General features: G+C 39.0%; 2 protein-coding genes across 2 annotated transcripts in view; one reads left to right on the top strand and one right to left on the bottom strand.

The window, feature by feature from the left end:
- Window positions 1-15,618, bottom strand: part of THUMPD1 (THUMP domain containing 1) — a 121,209-nt gene that overhangs the window by 75,137 nt on the left and 30,454 nt on the right. The window lies entirely within an intron of this gene.
- The window catches only part of LOC115300266 (acyl-coenzyme A synthetase ACSM4, mitochondrial), a 22,462-nt gene continuing 21,230 nt past the window's right edge, over window positions 14,387-15,618 (top strand). Inside the window, exon 1 of the mRNA XM_029949931.1 lies at window positions 14,387-14,400. Coding sequence (XP_029805791.1) covers window positions 14,387-14,400 — 14 coding nt within the window. The remainder of the gene's footprint in view (window positions 14,401-15,618) is intronic.

The following is a 15,618-nucleotide window of genomic DNA, read 5'->3' on the forward strand; positions in this document are numbered from 1 at the left end:
CCAATATCTACTATAATAACTGAAATATTTATTAACAACTTTACCAGAAGGAAAGCCCTAGGCCTAAGAAGTTTTACTGGTAAATCCTCTCAAACATTTATGGGAGAAATAACACCAAACTTACAAAAACTCTTTCAGACAGTAGAAGAGCAAGTAACACTGTATATTAGCAGGTTTTAAGTCTTTGCCAATGTGACAAGTGAAAAATATCTCATGCTAGTTTTACTTGTTCTTTCTACTAGTATGATTGAAATTTTTCTCATGTTTATTGGTCCTTCTTTCATTTTAATATGTGAATGTTTGCCTTTTTCTGATTGATTTTTAAGAGCTTACTGCAAAGTGAAGATAGTGTTCCATTAGCTGTCAAATGTGCTACAAACAGAAACTACTTTTTAAAACTCCACATAGTGCAAGTCGCATGACAGCTATGTGTGCAAGAGGTAATAACATAGAGTGGTATGCTGATTATGAAATTAAAAGTCCTCAATATGCAGTCCTTCCTCCTACATACTATGGCCTAGGATACCTGCTTGCCATTAGAGAACTTTGAACACAGGTATTATTAGCTCAAAGATCAAAACTGGGGGAGGAATGGATCATTAATTCAGCCATTTATTTACATGATGAAATCGCTTACCAGATTTTCAGTAGTGCCCTGAGGCACCAGGAGACAGGATACATTGGTTTTTATGAAAAAAGGAGAGAGAACATGAAAATCCAGAATATAAAAACCTTAACACCCCCACAGGACAAAAGGAGGCCCTATGCAGCCAGATAAGGGAGAGACAATAAAGTGAGACAACCCCCAAATGGGGAAATATTCCATCACAGACTAGGGCCTACAGCATATTTGGGGCTTAATCTATAAAGGGAACCAGAAATGTAGTAAGACAAAGACATATGCAGTATTATAATTCCTCTCAGAGAGACTGGAAGTGCATGGCTGCAAGTTGGGATACTTCGTAAGAATCCCGTAAAAGACTCATGAGTAAAAGCAAGTAGTTGTTAACGTACCCAACTAAGGAAAGTAGATCAGACCAACTGTAGAGCTTCTGTTCTGGCCAAGAGGGGCATGCAAGTTTGCTGGCAGAGCTGATTTGCTTGGAACTCTGGGGATGAGGCTGCATACGGTCACCTATGCCTTTCTCTTTTTCACCCTTCCCCCATACAGCAAACAGACTTTCCTCCAAACAGATGTTGAGCGAGTGTAGAATGAATATTGGTTAAATGTTGGTTATAAAGAATATTGGGCTACCAGAAGGGGTACACATCTCAGTCTCACCCTGGCTGCGGGGAGGGGGGGAAATGTGGGAAGCAGCAGCAAGGAGCCAGTAAGGAGAGCGTGATGGAGCAAAGCTCTCGTGCCCGTACAACCATTGTGGCTGTCCCAGGTCCTCAGAGGTTAAATCTCTTGAGTTGAAATGTTATTGTACAAATGTCCTTCACTCTTTGGCACTCTTATAATAACAATAAGAAGAGGGTGTAAAGTTCCCAGGAATATGGCACAACAATAACCATGAAAACAGAAGAAGTTTTGTCTAGAAAAAACCTTCTCATAGCTGTGGCTGTTTGTATAAAACTACTTGCATGTGAGAAATAAAGTGGTAATATGGGCATCACTCATGTTGTTCCTCCCATCCCCATCCTTTGACTCTCTTCTTTTCCTCATTCCCTTACCCTGGCGTTCTTGCTTCTGAGCACCCACGGGAGCGCTACAGGGGGTGGAGGGAACAGAAGTGGAGAGACACCACAGTTTTCATGGGGTTCATCTGAATCCTCACACTCTCAAGCTTGCTCCCTCCTACCTTCCTTACAAAGTAAAGAGAAAAAGAAGAAAAGGATAAAAGCCCAAACAAACATCAAAACTCCTATCTCCTGCCTATAAAGAAAGGGTGATAGAGGTCCAACATCTCTTATCTACCATTCCAAAATCTGAGAAGCTCTGATAAACAAAAGTGCTTTTCATATCTCATTTGGCAACAAAACCTGACCTATCAGGAAGTGCAACCATGTATAGTCTTTTTTCATTCTAATTAATACGAATATTCACCAATGCAGAAATATTTATGAGTATGATCTCAAGATGCACCCCCAGATCCTGCAAGGGGAGTAGCATGCCTCTAGATACCATTATCACCATAATAAAAACAGAAAAATACTGAATTTTAAAACATGTTAGCCATATGTGTTTAAGGTAAGAGATAATATTCAAAGATATTTTATGAGCTGCAAATGAGAAAATGTTCACTCAGAACAGTGCCAGATATCAGAAAAACAGGAGTTCCATTTTCTTCTGCCCATGTTTTGCTTGTGTGAATAGAAGCCCTTCTTCAGAAGTTAGCTCCAGGTTGGTTAATGGGAGGTACAAATGAAGTACTGAGTAAAAATATTTGCAAGTTATATAAAAAATATAGAGCTTATATCCCTAATACATCCAGAGTTCTTAAAAAAGAAAAATATCAAATTTGGTAGGAAAACAGGCAAAATATATAATAGTTTACAGGAAAAGATAAACAAATGTTCTTTAAACATTAAAAAAAAACCCTATAATGTTAAATTTGATTTGGAAATTGTTTTTCCTATTTCTGTATGCTTAAAATTTCCTCAAAACAATGGCTTCTAATAGTAATGAATCAACATAGAGCCTAGATCATGACTTCTAAGTACCATTTCCTATTCAAGGAGATCCTATTGGAAATTGATGTTTCCAAGTGTAGAGCAGAGAAAATACCAGATAAGTCTGGGACCCCAGCAGAGAAAATACCAGGTAAGCCTGGGACCTCTTGTTATATCAGAAAGTAAAGAAATAATCAAATAATAATGGGGGGCATGTCAAAGGGCTCTCAATGACCAAATTTGAGACACTTTAGGCATCAAAAAGAATAACCATTGCAATTGGTTAAAAAAAACGTTAAGTTTTGCAGTGTCTGGGTGGCTCGGACAGCTGTGTCCAACTTTGGCTCAGGTCACAATCTCACAGTTTGTGGGTTCAAGACCCTGTTGGGCTTCGTGCTAATAGCTCAGAGCCTGGAGCCTGCTCCAGATTCTGTGTCTCACCCCCACCCCCTCCCGCTCTCTCTGCTCCTCTCCTGCTTGCACTCTGTCTGTCAGTCACTCTGTCACTACAAATTAAATGAACATTAAAAGAAAAAATTGAAGTTTTAAAATTCCATGACTGGCTCTCAGCACGGATCCACTGCATTGGTAAAGGCTGTGAGACCGAACTTAGGCCCAGCGAGCCTAAGCCGTAATAATAATGAATGCCCTTTGCTTTTGCAAAAAAAAAATAAATAAATAAATAAAATAAAATAAAATTCCATGACTCAGTGACATTGGGGTTAGGGGAAGAAAGGAAAGTTCTTTTTAGGGAAAAATGGCAGTTAATAAATGTAGAAAAAATTATGGAATTTGGAAATCAACATTTTGCAACCTCCAATGTAGTGACAGATTCAAATAAGAATCATTGGATGTTATATCCTCTAAATGAAAGTTAGTAGGAAATAAGATATTCACACGGAGCCAAGGATTACCACAAATTGCATGCTGACCCAAATGTACCTTTAACTGAGAAAAGTGTCTGATACCATCTACACCAAATAAACAAATTTAATATCATTAACAGTGGAACAGGAGCACCTGGGTGGCTCAGTTGGTTAAACATCCAACTCCTGCTCAGGCATGATCTTGTGATTTGTGAGTTCAAGACCCATGTCGAGCTCTGTGCTGACAGCTCATGGTCTGGAGCCTGCTTCAGATTCTGTATCCCTCTCTCCCTGTCCCTCCCCTACTCACACTCTGTCTATCTCTCTCACACACTCTCTGTCTCAAAGTAAATAATAAAACTTAAAAAGAAAACAGTGGAACAATCTGACAGCAATCTGACAGCCTATGCCTAATGACACAATGCAATGTATTACATGTGGATTGCCTATGAAATGTTCTTGTCAAAAATACTGATCCTGAATCTAATTAACTCCAGTTTAAACCTAACCTCCAATTCACATTAACTAGCTAAATGATACCATGACTATATTAGTCAATGTGGGAAGTCAAAATAAAATACCACACACTGTATGGCTTATAAACAATAGAAATTTATTTCTCACAGTCCTGGAAGCTGCAAGTTCAAGATCAGGCTTCCAGCATGGTTGGGTTGTGGGCCCTCTTCTTATAGTATTCTCACACAGTGGAAAGGGCTAGAGAGTTCTCTGGGGCCTCTTTCATAGTGCTAATCCTATATATGAGGGCAAAGCCTCATTAAAATAAACTATTAGTCTCAAAACTAGTAGCCTCCATTAAACTATTAGGTGATCCCCAATAACCTCCCAAAGTCCCCACCTGCTAATACCATCACCTCGGGGGACAGGATTTCAACATAAATTTGGGATGAGGGATGCAAATATTTAGACCACAGCAATGAGGAAATAATCACACACATGCAGTATGTGAAATATTCAAGACTACTCACCTGGATTCAAAGGCAATGTCATGGGAACAAGAGCAGAAGAATTCCCTGAGGTTAGAAAATACTAAGAAAACATAATAATAAAATGCATTACATGGATCTTGTTTTGATCCTAAATCTTTTAAAACTGTCTTTTAAAAAAGACATTTTGAGAGAATTGAGGAAATTTTAGTTTGGAATGGGTATAAATGGTATAAAGGAATTATGGTAATTATTTTAGGTGTGAAATGGTATTATTGTTATCCAAGAGAATGTCCTTATGTTTTAAGGATGAATGAGGAAGAATTTAAATGTGAAGAGAGTAATGTCTGCAACTAACTTTGAAAGGATTTAGAAAAAAATGTGTATATACATATATATGTATATATTCATATAGGTTTATGTACGTATGTATATGTAAATAATAAGAGAAATAATGCAACTAAGGTAACAGTTAAACGACCCCCAAATGATTCTGATTCTAAAGATTCCCCAACACATACTTTGAAAACTATTAAGCTAGGCAATGTTCAAACTGGATTCCGTAAATTAGTGTTTCTCATGGAGGCTGGTAGAAGCTTCTAGAAGCCAAAGTATAATCCATCTCTCCATGCATGTCTCTTCTAGTGCCTCAATTCAATTATAGTAGTATCTGGGGTTTCTTTTTTCTTTTTTTTTTTTAGTAGTTTAGTTTCAAATTGGTTTCCATGTAACACCCAGTGCTTCTCCCCACAAGTGCCCCCCACCATGACCATCTCCCCCTTCCCCCCCTCCCTGTCCCCCTTCAGTCCATGGTTCGTTTTCAGTATTCAATCGTTTTTCATGATTTGTGTCCCTCACTCTTCCCTATATGGGGTTTCTTAATACAGCTTCAAGAATGGCCTTGTTCCCACTGGTTTTCTTCTCTGGCATGTTGTGAAAGCTTTTATAATCTTATATATATCCTGCTTTTTTTTTTTAATCTTACAAGACTTTCCCTCATCATGTATATTAATACAGACAAAGTCTGATCTGCCTCAGAAATGTCTGTTTCAAGAAAGTAATTCTCGACTGAAATTGCAGTGTGGGAGCAGGTGACTTTTTCCTCTGACTTTACAACCTCTCAAGGCAAGTAGATTTTATTTCCTTTTCTTTTGTAGGCTAAAGGGTCTGGAGCTCTATGGTGCTTTCTACTTCTAAAACTCCATCCTTCAGTACAGACTGGTCCAGGAGAAAACTGTACAATGAGAAAGCATGAACAACCTCCAAAAACATGAAAATAAAAGGCACACATTTTTATATAATTATTTGGAAGAGGAGGATGGTACAGTGGAAGAGGTCACAATTTAGCACCAGAAGACTGATGAAGACCTTTTCAGTATGATCCTAATTTTTACCAGTAGTGTGGTCTTGGACAACTTATACCTCAACTTCTAAGATTAGAGAGATAACTGCTAAATGATCAGACTAAGAGTTGACACCCTTACTCCTCACTTGAAACACAGTTTCCTGCCTCAGAAGCAGAGGCAACATCTAAGGCAGCTGGGTGTTCTCTTCGGTAAACAGGTATTTATGATGACCTAAATAATGTGGCATGCAGAAAGGTGAGGGGGATAGTCTTAGGAATCCCCCAGGGTTATACCAATGGGTGAACAAGGCATAGAGAAATAAAAAGCCATAGGACACTCACACCTGAGTTTGGGTAAACATGATTGGCACCCTGAGAATAGGGAGGTGCTATACCCCAAAAATAGAGGGGGACTGGCAAAGGTCCAAAATAGGAATGGGCACAAAGTCTCCCAATACAAAGGTATGTGAGGTAAGTAAGATTAGACATGCAGAGCAAAAGTGCCCCCCAATTAGTACTAGGGCAGAGAAACTGCTTTCACAGGAGAATAGGGCCAAGTTAGGCAAAACAAGTAAATTGGACCATAGATCACTGCAGGCAAAGCAGCTCAGAGCAGAGATGGTTAACAAAAGAAAAGGTGTCTTGTTAACCCTGAGGTTATTTCCCCTATCTGTCTTCTCCCCTAGGTTAGCTAAGATAGACAGACAGGGAGCCTCCTATCTGCCGTTAACAACCACCTGCCCAACTGCCCAGTACCTGGATTTTGTTTTATATTGACCCAAACCCCAAACACTGTATACCTTAAAACAAAACAAAACAAAACAAAACAAAAAAAACCCTTTCCCTCGTGCCCATAAGTTAACGTTTACAGTTTCTTTGTCTCTCTGTGCACGTCCATAATGTTTATAAGCCTTCTGCTTTTTTTTTAATGTTTTATTTTTGATACAGAGAGAGACAAAGCATGAGAGGGGGAGGGGAAGAGAGAGAAGGAGACACAGAACCGGAAGCAGGCTCCAGGCTCTGAGCTAGCTGTCAGCACAGAGCCCGACCCGGCGCTCGAACCCACGAACGTGAGATCTGACCTGAGCTGAAGTCGGAGGCCTAACCGACTGAGCCACCCAGGTGCCCCTAAGCCTTCTGATCTTAATAAATACAGGGGAAGGACCCCTGTTCTTATCTTTCCCGGACATTAACCATCCCTCTCTCTCCTATTTTTTAATCCTGCGTCCCACTCTCTTGCTAAGACGAGAGAGCACTTTAGACACAGAGGTAGGCAAGAGCAAGGATATGTAGAGCAGTGGTTCTAAGTCTTCTCTGCTCATTAGACTCACTAGAAGTCCTTTCTAACAATACAGATGACTGGGTCCCCTCTCTCAGAAAGCCAGATTTAATTGGTCTAAGGGCTCAGATGAAGATGCTTTGTAAAGCTCCCTGGAGATTCTGATAGATATCTAAGGTTCAGACTCTCCAGTACTAAGACTTGCAGAGTCTGAAATAAGGAAAATATGTGTGAAACCTTGTGTATGAATGCACAAAATTAATGAATTCTAAACAGAGTGAGCTGAAGAGTCATTTCAAAAAAATTGCTCTTTCAAGAACATTCTCCCATGGAGAAATGTGAGCAATCTTAATTGCCTGACCTCCAGAGACCATAAAAGCATTGCCTGCCAAGAAAACTTAGCCCAAGAGGCACCAACTCATAAAACATCAAGACTTTCCATCTTTCAAGCTAGCTAACATGTATTGAATCTGAATATGTATCAGACACTGTGTGTTGGACACCTTTGTACAAAATTTAATTTTTTCTTCACAACAATTTCATCCTATTAAGTATTTTAGAAATGAGAAAACTAATCTTGGAGACACTAAAATACCATGCAGCCACTACACAGCAGAGCTGAAATTTGAACTCCATTCTGATTCCAAAAATTCTATGATTGCATCACTTTACTGTATATAAGATCTAGTTTGCTGAGTTTACAAAATGGTAAGTCTTTTTTTTTTTTTAAGTACTGCTCCCCTAGAAAAGTTCTCTTGGGTTATGTTATGAAAGACTTCCAAAAATAAAATGAATCTAACACATTTGGTAAAAAGACAACTATGGTAGTCATTACCCAGCTCTTCATCCCTCAAGTAACGTGAGAATATGCACTCTGGCCAAGTGGCAAGTTCTGACCAATGAGTAGGAATAATGGCCATCATTTCTAGGCTAGAACATATAATTGCTTACTCTTCCACACCTATTGGCAACCCTTCAATAATGGTTGTTCTATCAACCAGGTCTCTGAAGATCCATGATGGATGACAAGTAGCAATAAAAAAAAAAAAAAAAGCAAACCTTTGTTATTTTATACATCACCGAGATATAGGCGATTATTTGATATACAGTGTAGCATAGTTTGTCCTGATACAAACTGGATCCTCTACGAGTTCTACTAGGGATGCCAAATTAATAGTTTTAGTAGAGAAGACAAATCACTAGTTCTATTTATGTAAGACATGTGCCCACAGAGAACATGTGTATGTGTGTGTATATGTATGTGTATGTTGCTAATAAGTCTATTCGAAATAAAAAACTTCAACCCCATTAATGGAACACACTCCTCTAGATATCTTGTCAGTGTGACCGTTAAATCTGACAAAGCAGTTGATAATGGAAAAGCAAATAATAGCTGCATTCAGACCACAAACATCTCCCTGGAAGGAAAATGCATATGTGAGCCAAGCAAGGGCAAAAAGAAGGTCTCGCAAAAAAGAGCCCACCCGTGTTAATGTTTATGTGGAAGATATACATTAATTCATTCAACAAATACTGGGAAAGCTATCATGTGCCAGTCATTACCCAAAGTGCTAGATATAGAATAGTGACTAGAACAGAAAAAAACTCTTCTAAAAGGCTATATTCTAAAGGACTAAAAGAGGATAATGACATGGCTCCAAAGGCATTTAATTGTGCTGGTATATTCTCTTCCTATTTCTCATGATCTGAACATCCATCTGAATAAATGAGAAATGGAGCAAACCAAAAACCTCCCTCTTGCCTCAACATTTAGGGTAAAGTGTGAAGCAATATGTGTGTTAATCTAACCTACAATATCTGAGGCCCTGAATTGCAGGTCACTAATTTGGCTTAAACTCTTAAATATTGGTTTTCATTTCCCTTCATAGGAAACAATAGCTCTTTCTTCTTCTAGCTGCACCTGGTGTCCTACCCACTGGCCTAGAGAAAGAAGTGGAGTTGATATTTTAATCATCACATCTGGCATCTAAGTTTCCCTTCATGACGTTGGGAACCCCTGAAGACATTACTCTGCCTAGGGCAATTGTCCACTCAGGCCAGAAAGCTCGAGCTAGAGTTTAAAGTCAATGGTCGGGGTGCCTGAGTGACTTAGTCAGTTAAGCATTTGACTCTTGGTTTTGGCTCAGGTTATGATCTCAGGGATCATGGGATGACATGGGATTGAGCCCCATGTCAAACTCTGTGATACAGCACAAAGGCTACTTGGGATTCTCTCTCTTCCTCTCTCTCTGCCCCTCTCCTGCTCATGCATGTATTCTTTCTCTCAAAATAAACATTAAAAAAAATAATAGAGCCAATGATAACATTTTTTACTGTAACTGGTATGTTTACACAGAAAACACTGCAGCTCATGGTCAACTGTCATTTAATGTATGTGTCATCTCATCCAAGGGTGACAAAGACAGTAATAGTACCACCTCATTTCTTTTACTTTAATAGCTATGAGCTATATCCTTTATGATATAGTGCTCTGTTGGCCAAAATGTCCTAGTCACTATTCCAATACTATACTATAAGGCCAAATCTGATTAGTTAGTCATTCTTATATTAATGAAGCACAACAGCAAATGGATGTTGATTACCTGGTTGTCAAAAATCATTTGTCACTAAAAGAAACCAGAGCTCCTTACAAAAATAGCTGATTTTAGAACCTGGACAAGAAATGTACAAAATAAGCCTGGGACGTCTTATTGTGCCAGAAAAAAAGCAAGCTTTCAAAGCCTGATGGGGTCATATCAAAAAGAAACAGAACCCAGCCTGAAGGGGTTCCCATGAATCACTCTGGGACAATTCACACTATTAAAAAAATTACTTCATTAGATTGAAACACTGTGTGTGTGTGTGTGTGTGTGTGTGTGTACATGAATATACATAATTATATATATATATATCAGTTTATAATCTTATTTCAAAAACTAATTAGTCAAAAAAAATAATTAGTTATCATTACAGGTTGCAAGAGCCCCAATTCATGATGCTTGTATTGAGGACAATAACAAAGAGAAAGAATCAAGCATTAAAATAATACGTAGCCCAAGGCAACTACTTAGCCTGTCAGAGTTCCAGTTGCCTCATTTATAAAATAGTACAAATACTGCCTACTTCACAGGCTTTTTGTGAAGATTACCTGGAATAATAACATATGAGATCTCAAGAAATTATAAAGTACTATATGCATGTCAAGGATAGCTGTTATTACTATGTGGACAATTTCCAAGCAAAACAGATCTCTGAGGGTTTTTAGATGTGTAACTTCTGTATTCTTATACTTATTCAGCCCTGAGGAGTGATTCAACATTCTCGGCCTCTTATCCAATCAGTTTATCTAAGGGTTAAGTGTATATTGTCTATTCTGATATAATTTGCCGTCTCCCCCTTAAAACCTATGCTGGATTATAATTATTACCTCTCACTTGCCAGGGATGAAGTATGCTCCCTAAAGGCCTAGCTAATGGTCCAAGCTGCATGTCCATATACTCCCTGAGGTCTCCAGGATAACAAGGTCCCTGGTGATTGTCATCACTGGATGAAATCTTGGCCCTTCCAAAGGAACCATTAGAGGGCTGGTGGCAATTTAACAGTGGCGGCTTGTTATCTTGCCTTCCTTGCTTAGGTAAAAGGCTCCCATAGGACCCTTGTTTAACTAAGAAAGCATAGAATATATATTGCCCCTTGTAGGAAGGAGAATTCAGCTCTTACAATCCAAACAAACCATGCAAAGACCTCAGAGATGCTCAAAGAGATAAATGGATCCCAAGTGAACATGGTTGGATGACTGTGCCCTAAATTTTGAATGAAAGCAGTAAGGAAAGAAAATATCTGAGAAGTGGAATCCAGGAGCGAGTTATCCAGGAATTAGTGATTGTTTTTCATGACATTCTTGAGAGAGAATACTGAGTGCTATCTCATACCCCCAGGTCCTGGCCCCGAGATTGGTGTGTAAAAAAATTATTTAAAAAGTGAGGCAGATATCTAGGATGATCTGCATAGCAACCAACTTCTTAGAATAGTCTATCTCCTCAACCATATGACTATCATGACAGAGTCCATGTGGAAAAACCTAAAAAACCTGACCTCAGCCAGGTGATCAAGGTTACCATCATCAGTGACAGGTGAAGTTAATAGCAGACACCCTTGATATGGTGCAATGAGAATGGCACTTCATTGCTGTGATTTTCTGCCTCAACAGCAGTGACCCCAGTCTAGCCAAGGAAAAACCATTTCCTGGAACTCTGTACTGTCTATGTAAGTTTTCTGTAAATTAAAACCATTCTAAAATAAAACATTATTATTAAAATTATATTCAGGGTAATAAAATAAAGAATAGATTCAATCTCTTTTTTGATAAGAACTATGTGAAAATCATTATGGAAGGGGAAATGATAGTAGCTATCACTAATAGGATACTAAGGTTTGAGAAGTTGTGCAGTGCCCAATCAGGAAATAATTGTGGTTATAGAAAAATGGAATAAAATACTTTTCTTTTAAAAAAGGAACTGAGGAAATGAAAAGAAATACAAAATAGGGTAGAAAAGCCAGATCAAAAACTAGAGTGAGATGAGTATATAAAATGCATGCCCCAAAGACCTATCCATTTGTTAGAAATGTGCCAGAAATTTGACTAGAGCTTTCCTCCATCAAGCTGAAAGAAGGAAAAAGGCATGAATTGACACATATAGTGTCCATACGACAAATACAGACCAGGTGCCTAGAAGAAAATCCTGCTTTTTCCTGATATTTAGGTCAGAGAGAAAGTTTTCTCCTGCATCTTCCTGTGATCCTATTTATCATTTCTACACGAAATTCAGCAATGAATTTCTCTTTGGTTCATTTCTGTGCTCAAGGCAATATAGCATTTCAGCAATACACAGTTTGATTAACAGCAAATTCTATGAAGATTTAGAAGCAGACACATAACTGGAACACAGCCACTAAGTCCAGATAGTCCACTGAGGTGGGAATTGGACTGACATCCTCTTCAGAAAGTCAAGGAGATTGATAAAAACCGTATCAATTCTACATAGAAGCAGGCCAAAGCAGGGGGTGGAGGTGGGGAGTGGCAAATAATTACTGTACACTACAATATTTCAGGCTATGGACTAGGAATAAAGGTGTCATGGATGAATAAGACATGGCACCTGTCCTGAGGGCATTACATTCTGGGGAAGAGATATTTAAAGAAGTTAGTCATCAAAGTGTTGCCTGTGTCGTGTAACAAGTTTAAAAAGGGAGTAGTTAAAAAAAAAGGGGGGGGGGTACCTGGGTGGCTCAGTCGGTTAAGCCTCCGACTTCAGCTCAGGTCAGATCTCATGTTCGTGGGTTCGAGCCCCATGTCGGGCTCTGTGCTGACAGCTAGCTCAGAGCCTGGAGCCTGCTTCTGGTTCTGTGTCTCCTTCTCTCTCTGCCCCTCCCCCTCTCATGTTCTGTCTCTGTCTGTATCAAAAATAAATAAAACATTAAAAAAAAAGGGGAGTAGTTGATTATACTCTAGTGGTGAGGAAGGTGATGTGTGAGATAGAAAATGTTTTTTCAAAGAAGAGGTATTTAGGATGGCTACCTTGGTGATGTTGTAGTGGATCTATATGTAGGAAGTGAAGATTCCAGGGCACACAGGAGTTGTGGGGTGTCCCAGAAATGAAATAGAAAGATTGGTTGACTTCTAACTCTGTTTCTAGCCCACACGAAACTGGAAGGAACCAAAACTATACTAGTCAATTACTTTTTTGACTGTAAGTAATAGAATTCCAATCTATATTGCTTAAGGGGAGAAAAGAAATTTGCTGGCTTGGTGAATCAACAATGTATTGATCAGCCAAACCATGGAATATCCAGGTATAGCTGGGCCTTTTCCATGTTGTGATCCCTTTCTAAGATGCCTGCTAGCTCTCCTTTCCACCTACTTACAGTCTTGCCATCTTCCAAAGCCCAATTCAAGCTTCATCTCCTCTAGGAACCTCTCTACACACACACCCCTACCCAGGGGGATGGAATGTGCAAGGGAGGAGGATGCCGCCTCCTAATGAGCACTGTTATTGCTTGAACCAGACTATTTGCCAAGTGCTGTGCCAGGTGCTCCCACCCTCTTATATTACATCATGCCCACCTAGATAAGCTAGGATAATAACCCCATATCAAGATCCTTAACACCTGCAAAGTCCCTTTTGCCGTATAAGGTAACATACAGTTTTGGGGGGTTAGAACATGGATATCTTTTGAGGGCCTTTATTCAGTCTACCACCTTGGGCTAAGCTTTGGACTTCATTCAGTAAAGGACCAAGGAGCCCTGTTGATTTCTGAGCCCATGAGAGATACTCTCTCCTGGATATCATGTGGAGTACCAATGAACCCTGAAGGTGAAAATGTCACCATTTGATCACTGTCATCAACAAGCAACGTTTAGCCGCAGACTTCATGAAACCCAATCCCTGTTGCCAGCAACTGACATCTGCAAAGGTACAAGAAGGCAGAGTGTAGATTCAAACCAGTCAGTAACATTCTCTCAAAATTATTTCCAAGTGAGATAATGTCGGAACAGTCATGTAGTAGTGAGTTGAGGCTTCAGATGTGATTTCTTCAGCTGTCCTTTTACAGGTGTGTCAAGTTACATCTAGCTATATCACAACAGGCAAGCATGCCAATGTTCAGGATTGTTTGAAAATCATGCTGTGAGACTCTGATAATAGGTCATTTGAGCAGTATAGATTTGATATCATTAGCTCCATGGACAAGAATAATCCGCTAACGTGCTGGGGCTTAGCACTGAATTATAAAGGGAAGTTGCTCCTGCATTTCCTCTCTCCCCTCCTAGCTATGCCTTATAAGCTGCTGTCCCTTTAACCACGGGTTGTCCAGAGAAACGTCAACTCCCCTCCCAAGGGATTATGATCCTCCCAATTGTGCACCAGAGTTTCAGGACTACAATGGCATAGATGCCACCAAAAGAAAAGAAGGAAGGAACCAATTTTCTGGCTGATGAAGAGCTGAATCTTTGTGAAGGATTGGAAGGCCTTTCTGGAACAATAATACCATCTTTGGGTAAGGGAAAAAAAATGCATGTGGTAACATGGAAGTGACTCTAATGATGGGAACTTGTGAAAGTGTGTTTAAATGTATAGAACAGCAGTCAGAGAAGTCAATTGCCTTGCTGTAATTAGATAAGTGTCGATCCAACACTCAATAAAAGTCCCTTTAAAGGGAATATTGACTCTTCTACTTTACAAAGATTGATAGAAATATAGCAAATATTTATGATAGCATTTCCTTGCATTGCCTTTGGAGACAAGAAACGCAGGCTAGAATTGGTGCTGCTCGCTATATGAATGGCTTTTGGTAAATTACGTACCTCTCAGTGCCTCAGTCACTTTATGTGTAAAACAAAATGCCTGCCTCCAAGGAGTGTTAAGAGAATGAAACAAGATAGTGCTTAAAAAATATTTCATAGTGCTGAGTGCACACCAATTGCCCAAACATCTTTTCATTGTTAAAGTTTCCATTAACACATTGGAAATCACTAAGGCTTTAAAAAATCACCTATTTCAAATCTCTCACTTTTACAGATATCTTCTGGAAATATTTTGTTAAACGTGTCATGTACAAATTTCTACGTTTATGATAATGTCTTGACCTAAAAAAGTCGGTGATTCTCAGATTTGACCCTGGAAGCATACAGACTTCCCACAGGATCCAAAGTCAGGAAATGGCTGTGTTCAATGCAAAATGGCGGCTCTTCAGAGATTCGTGGTCTCCTTAACAGCCTATCCATACTAATCTCAGAAAATCAAAAGCAGATCAAAGAGATAGAAGAAATGTTACTAGCAAAAAATTTTACAGTTTAACTGAAAAATCCTACTCTGTGATATCTTGATTTATATTTTATTACTAATGATTATTTGCATATGCAAGACCTATTTTACTGATTATGCACATAACGTGGGTAATGCTGAAGTGTATATTCAGATCAAATCTGTTTTATGATATTTAGTTTTGGATTTGTTGGTATGTTAATTTGATGTGGCAAATTTATCTGTGGAAGTATGGGAAATCAGAACAATTCATGAAAAATCATCATTTTTCAATTTGGAGGAGAAGATGAAGGAGATTTGCATTAAAAATTATCTGTTCTATTATCTGCACTATTCTTCATAGGAAGCAAGAATGTTCCAAGTATCTCATGTCTTGAGAATCTTTCTAATTCATTGTTAAACTGGGACCAAGAAAGGTCAAAATGGTGGAAGTGAAGTCTAGAATGCTTCAGACTGATGGGGGCTCAGTTTGGTCCCAAGAGCCTGGAGCACAGTGACAAGGCATTAAAAAAAAAAGGCAAAATAAGCTGCCAAAATATTGGTGGCTGCAATTCAAAAGCTTTTCTAGTTTGGTTTTTTTGTTTTGCTTTGTTTTTGGGTTTTTTTATATCCAACAGCTAAAGCCATAAACAATTTTGAAGTTTGCTTCTTAATGTGAAGCATTTACTGAGTCCTAGCTACCCACCAGGAGCTGTGCTGAGGTGTTCACTTTAACCCCACAGCCAGCCAGTAAAGAAGGTACTCC

This window comes from Suricata suricatta, chromosome 8 (genome assembly GCF_006229205.1).
Source record: "Suricata suricatta isolate VVHF042 chromosome 8, meerkat_22Aug2017_6uvM2_HiC, whole genome shotgun sequence".
NCBI classification, from domain to species: Eukaryota; Metazoa; Chordata; class Mammalia; order Carnivora; family Herpestidae; genus Suricata; species Suricata suricatta.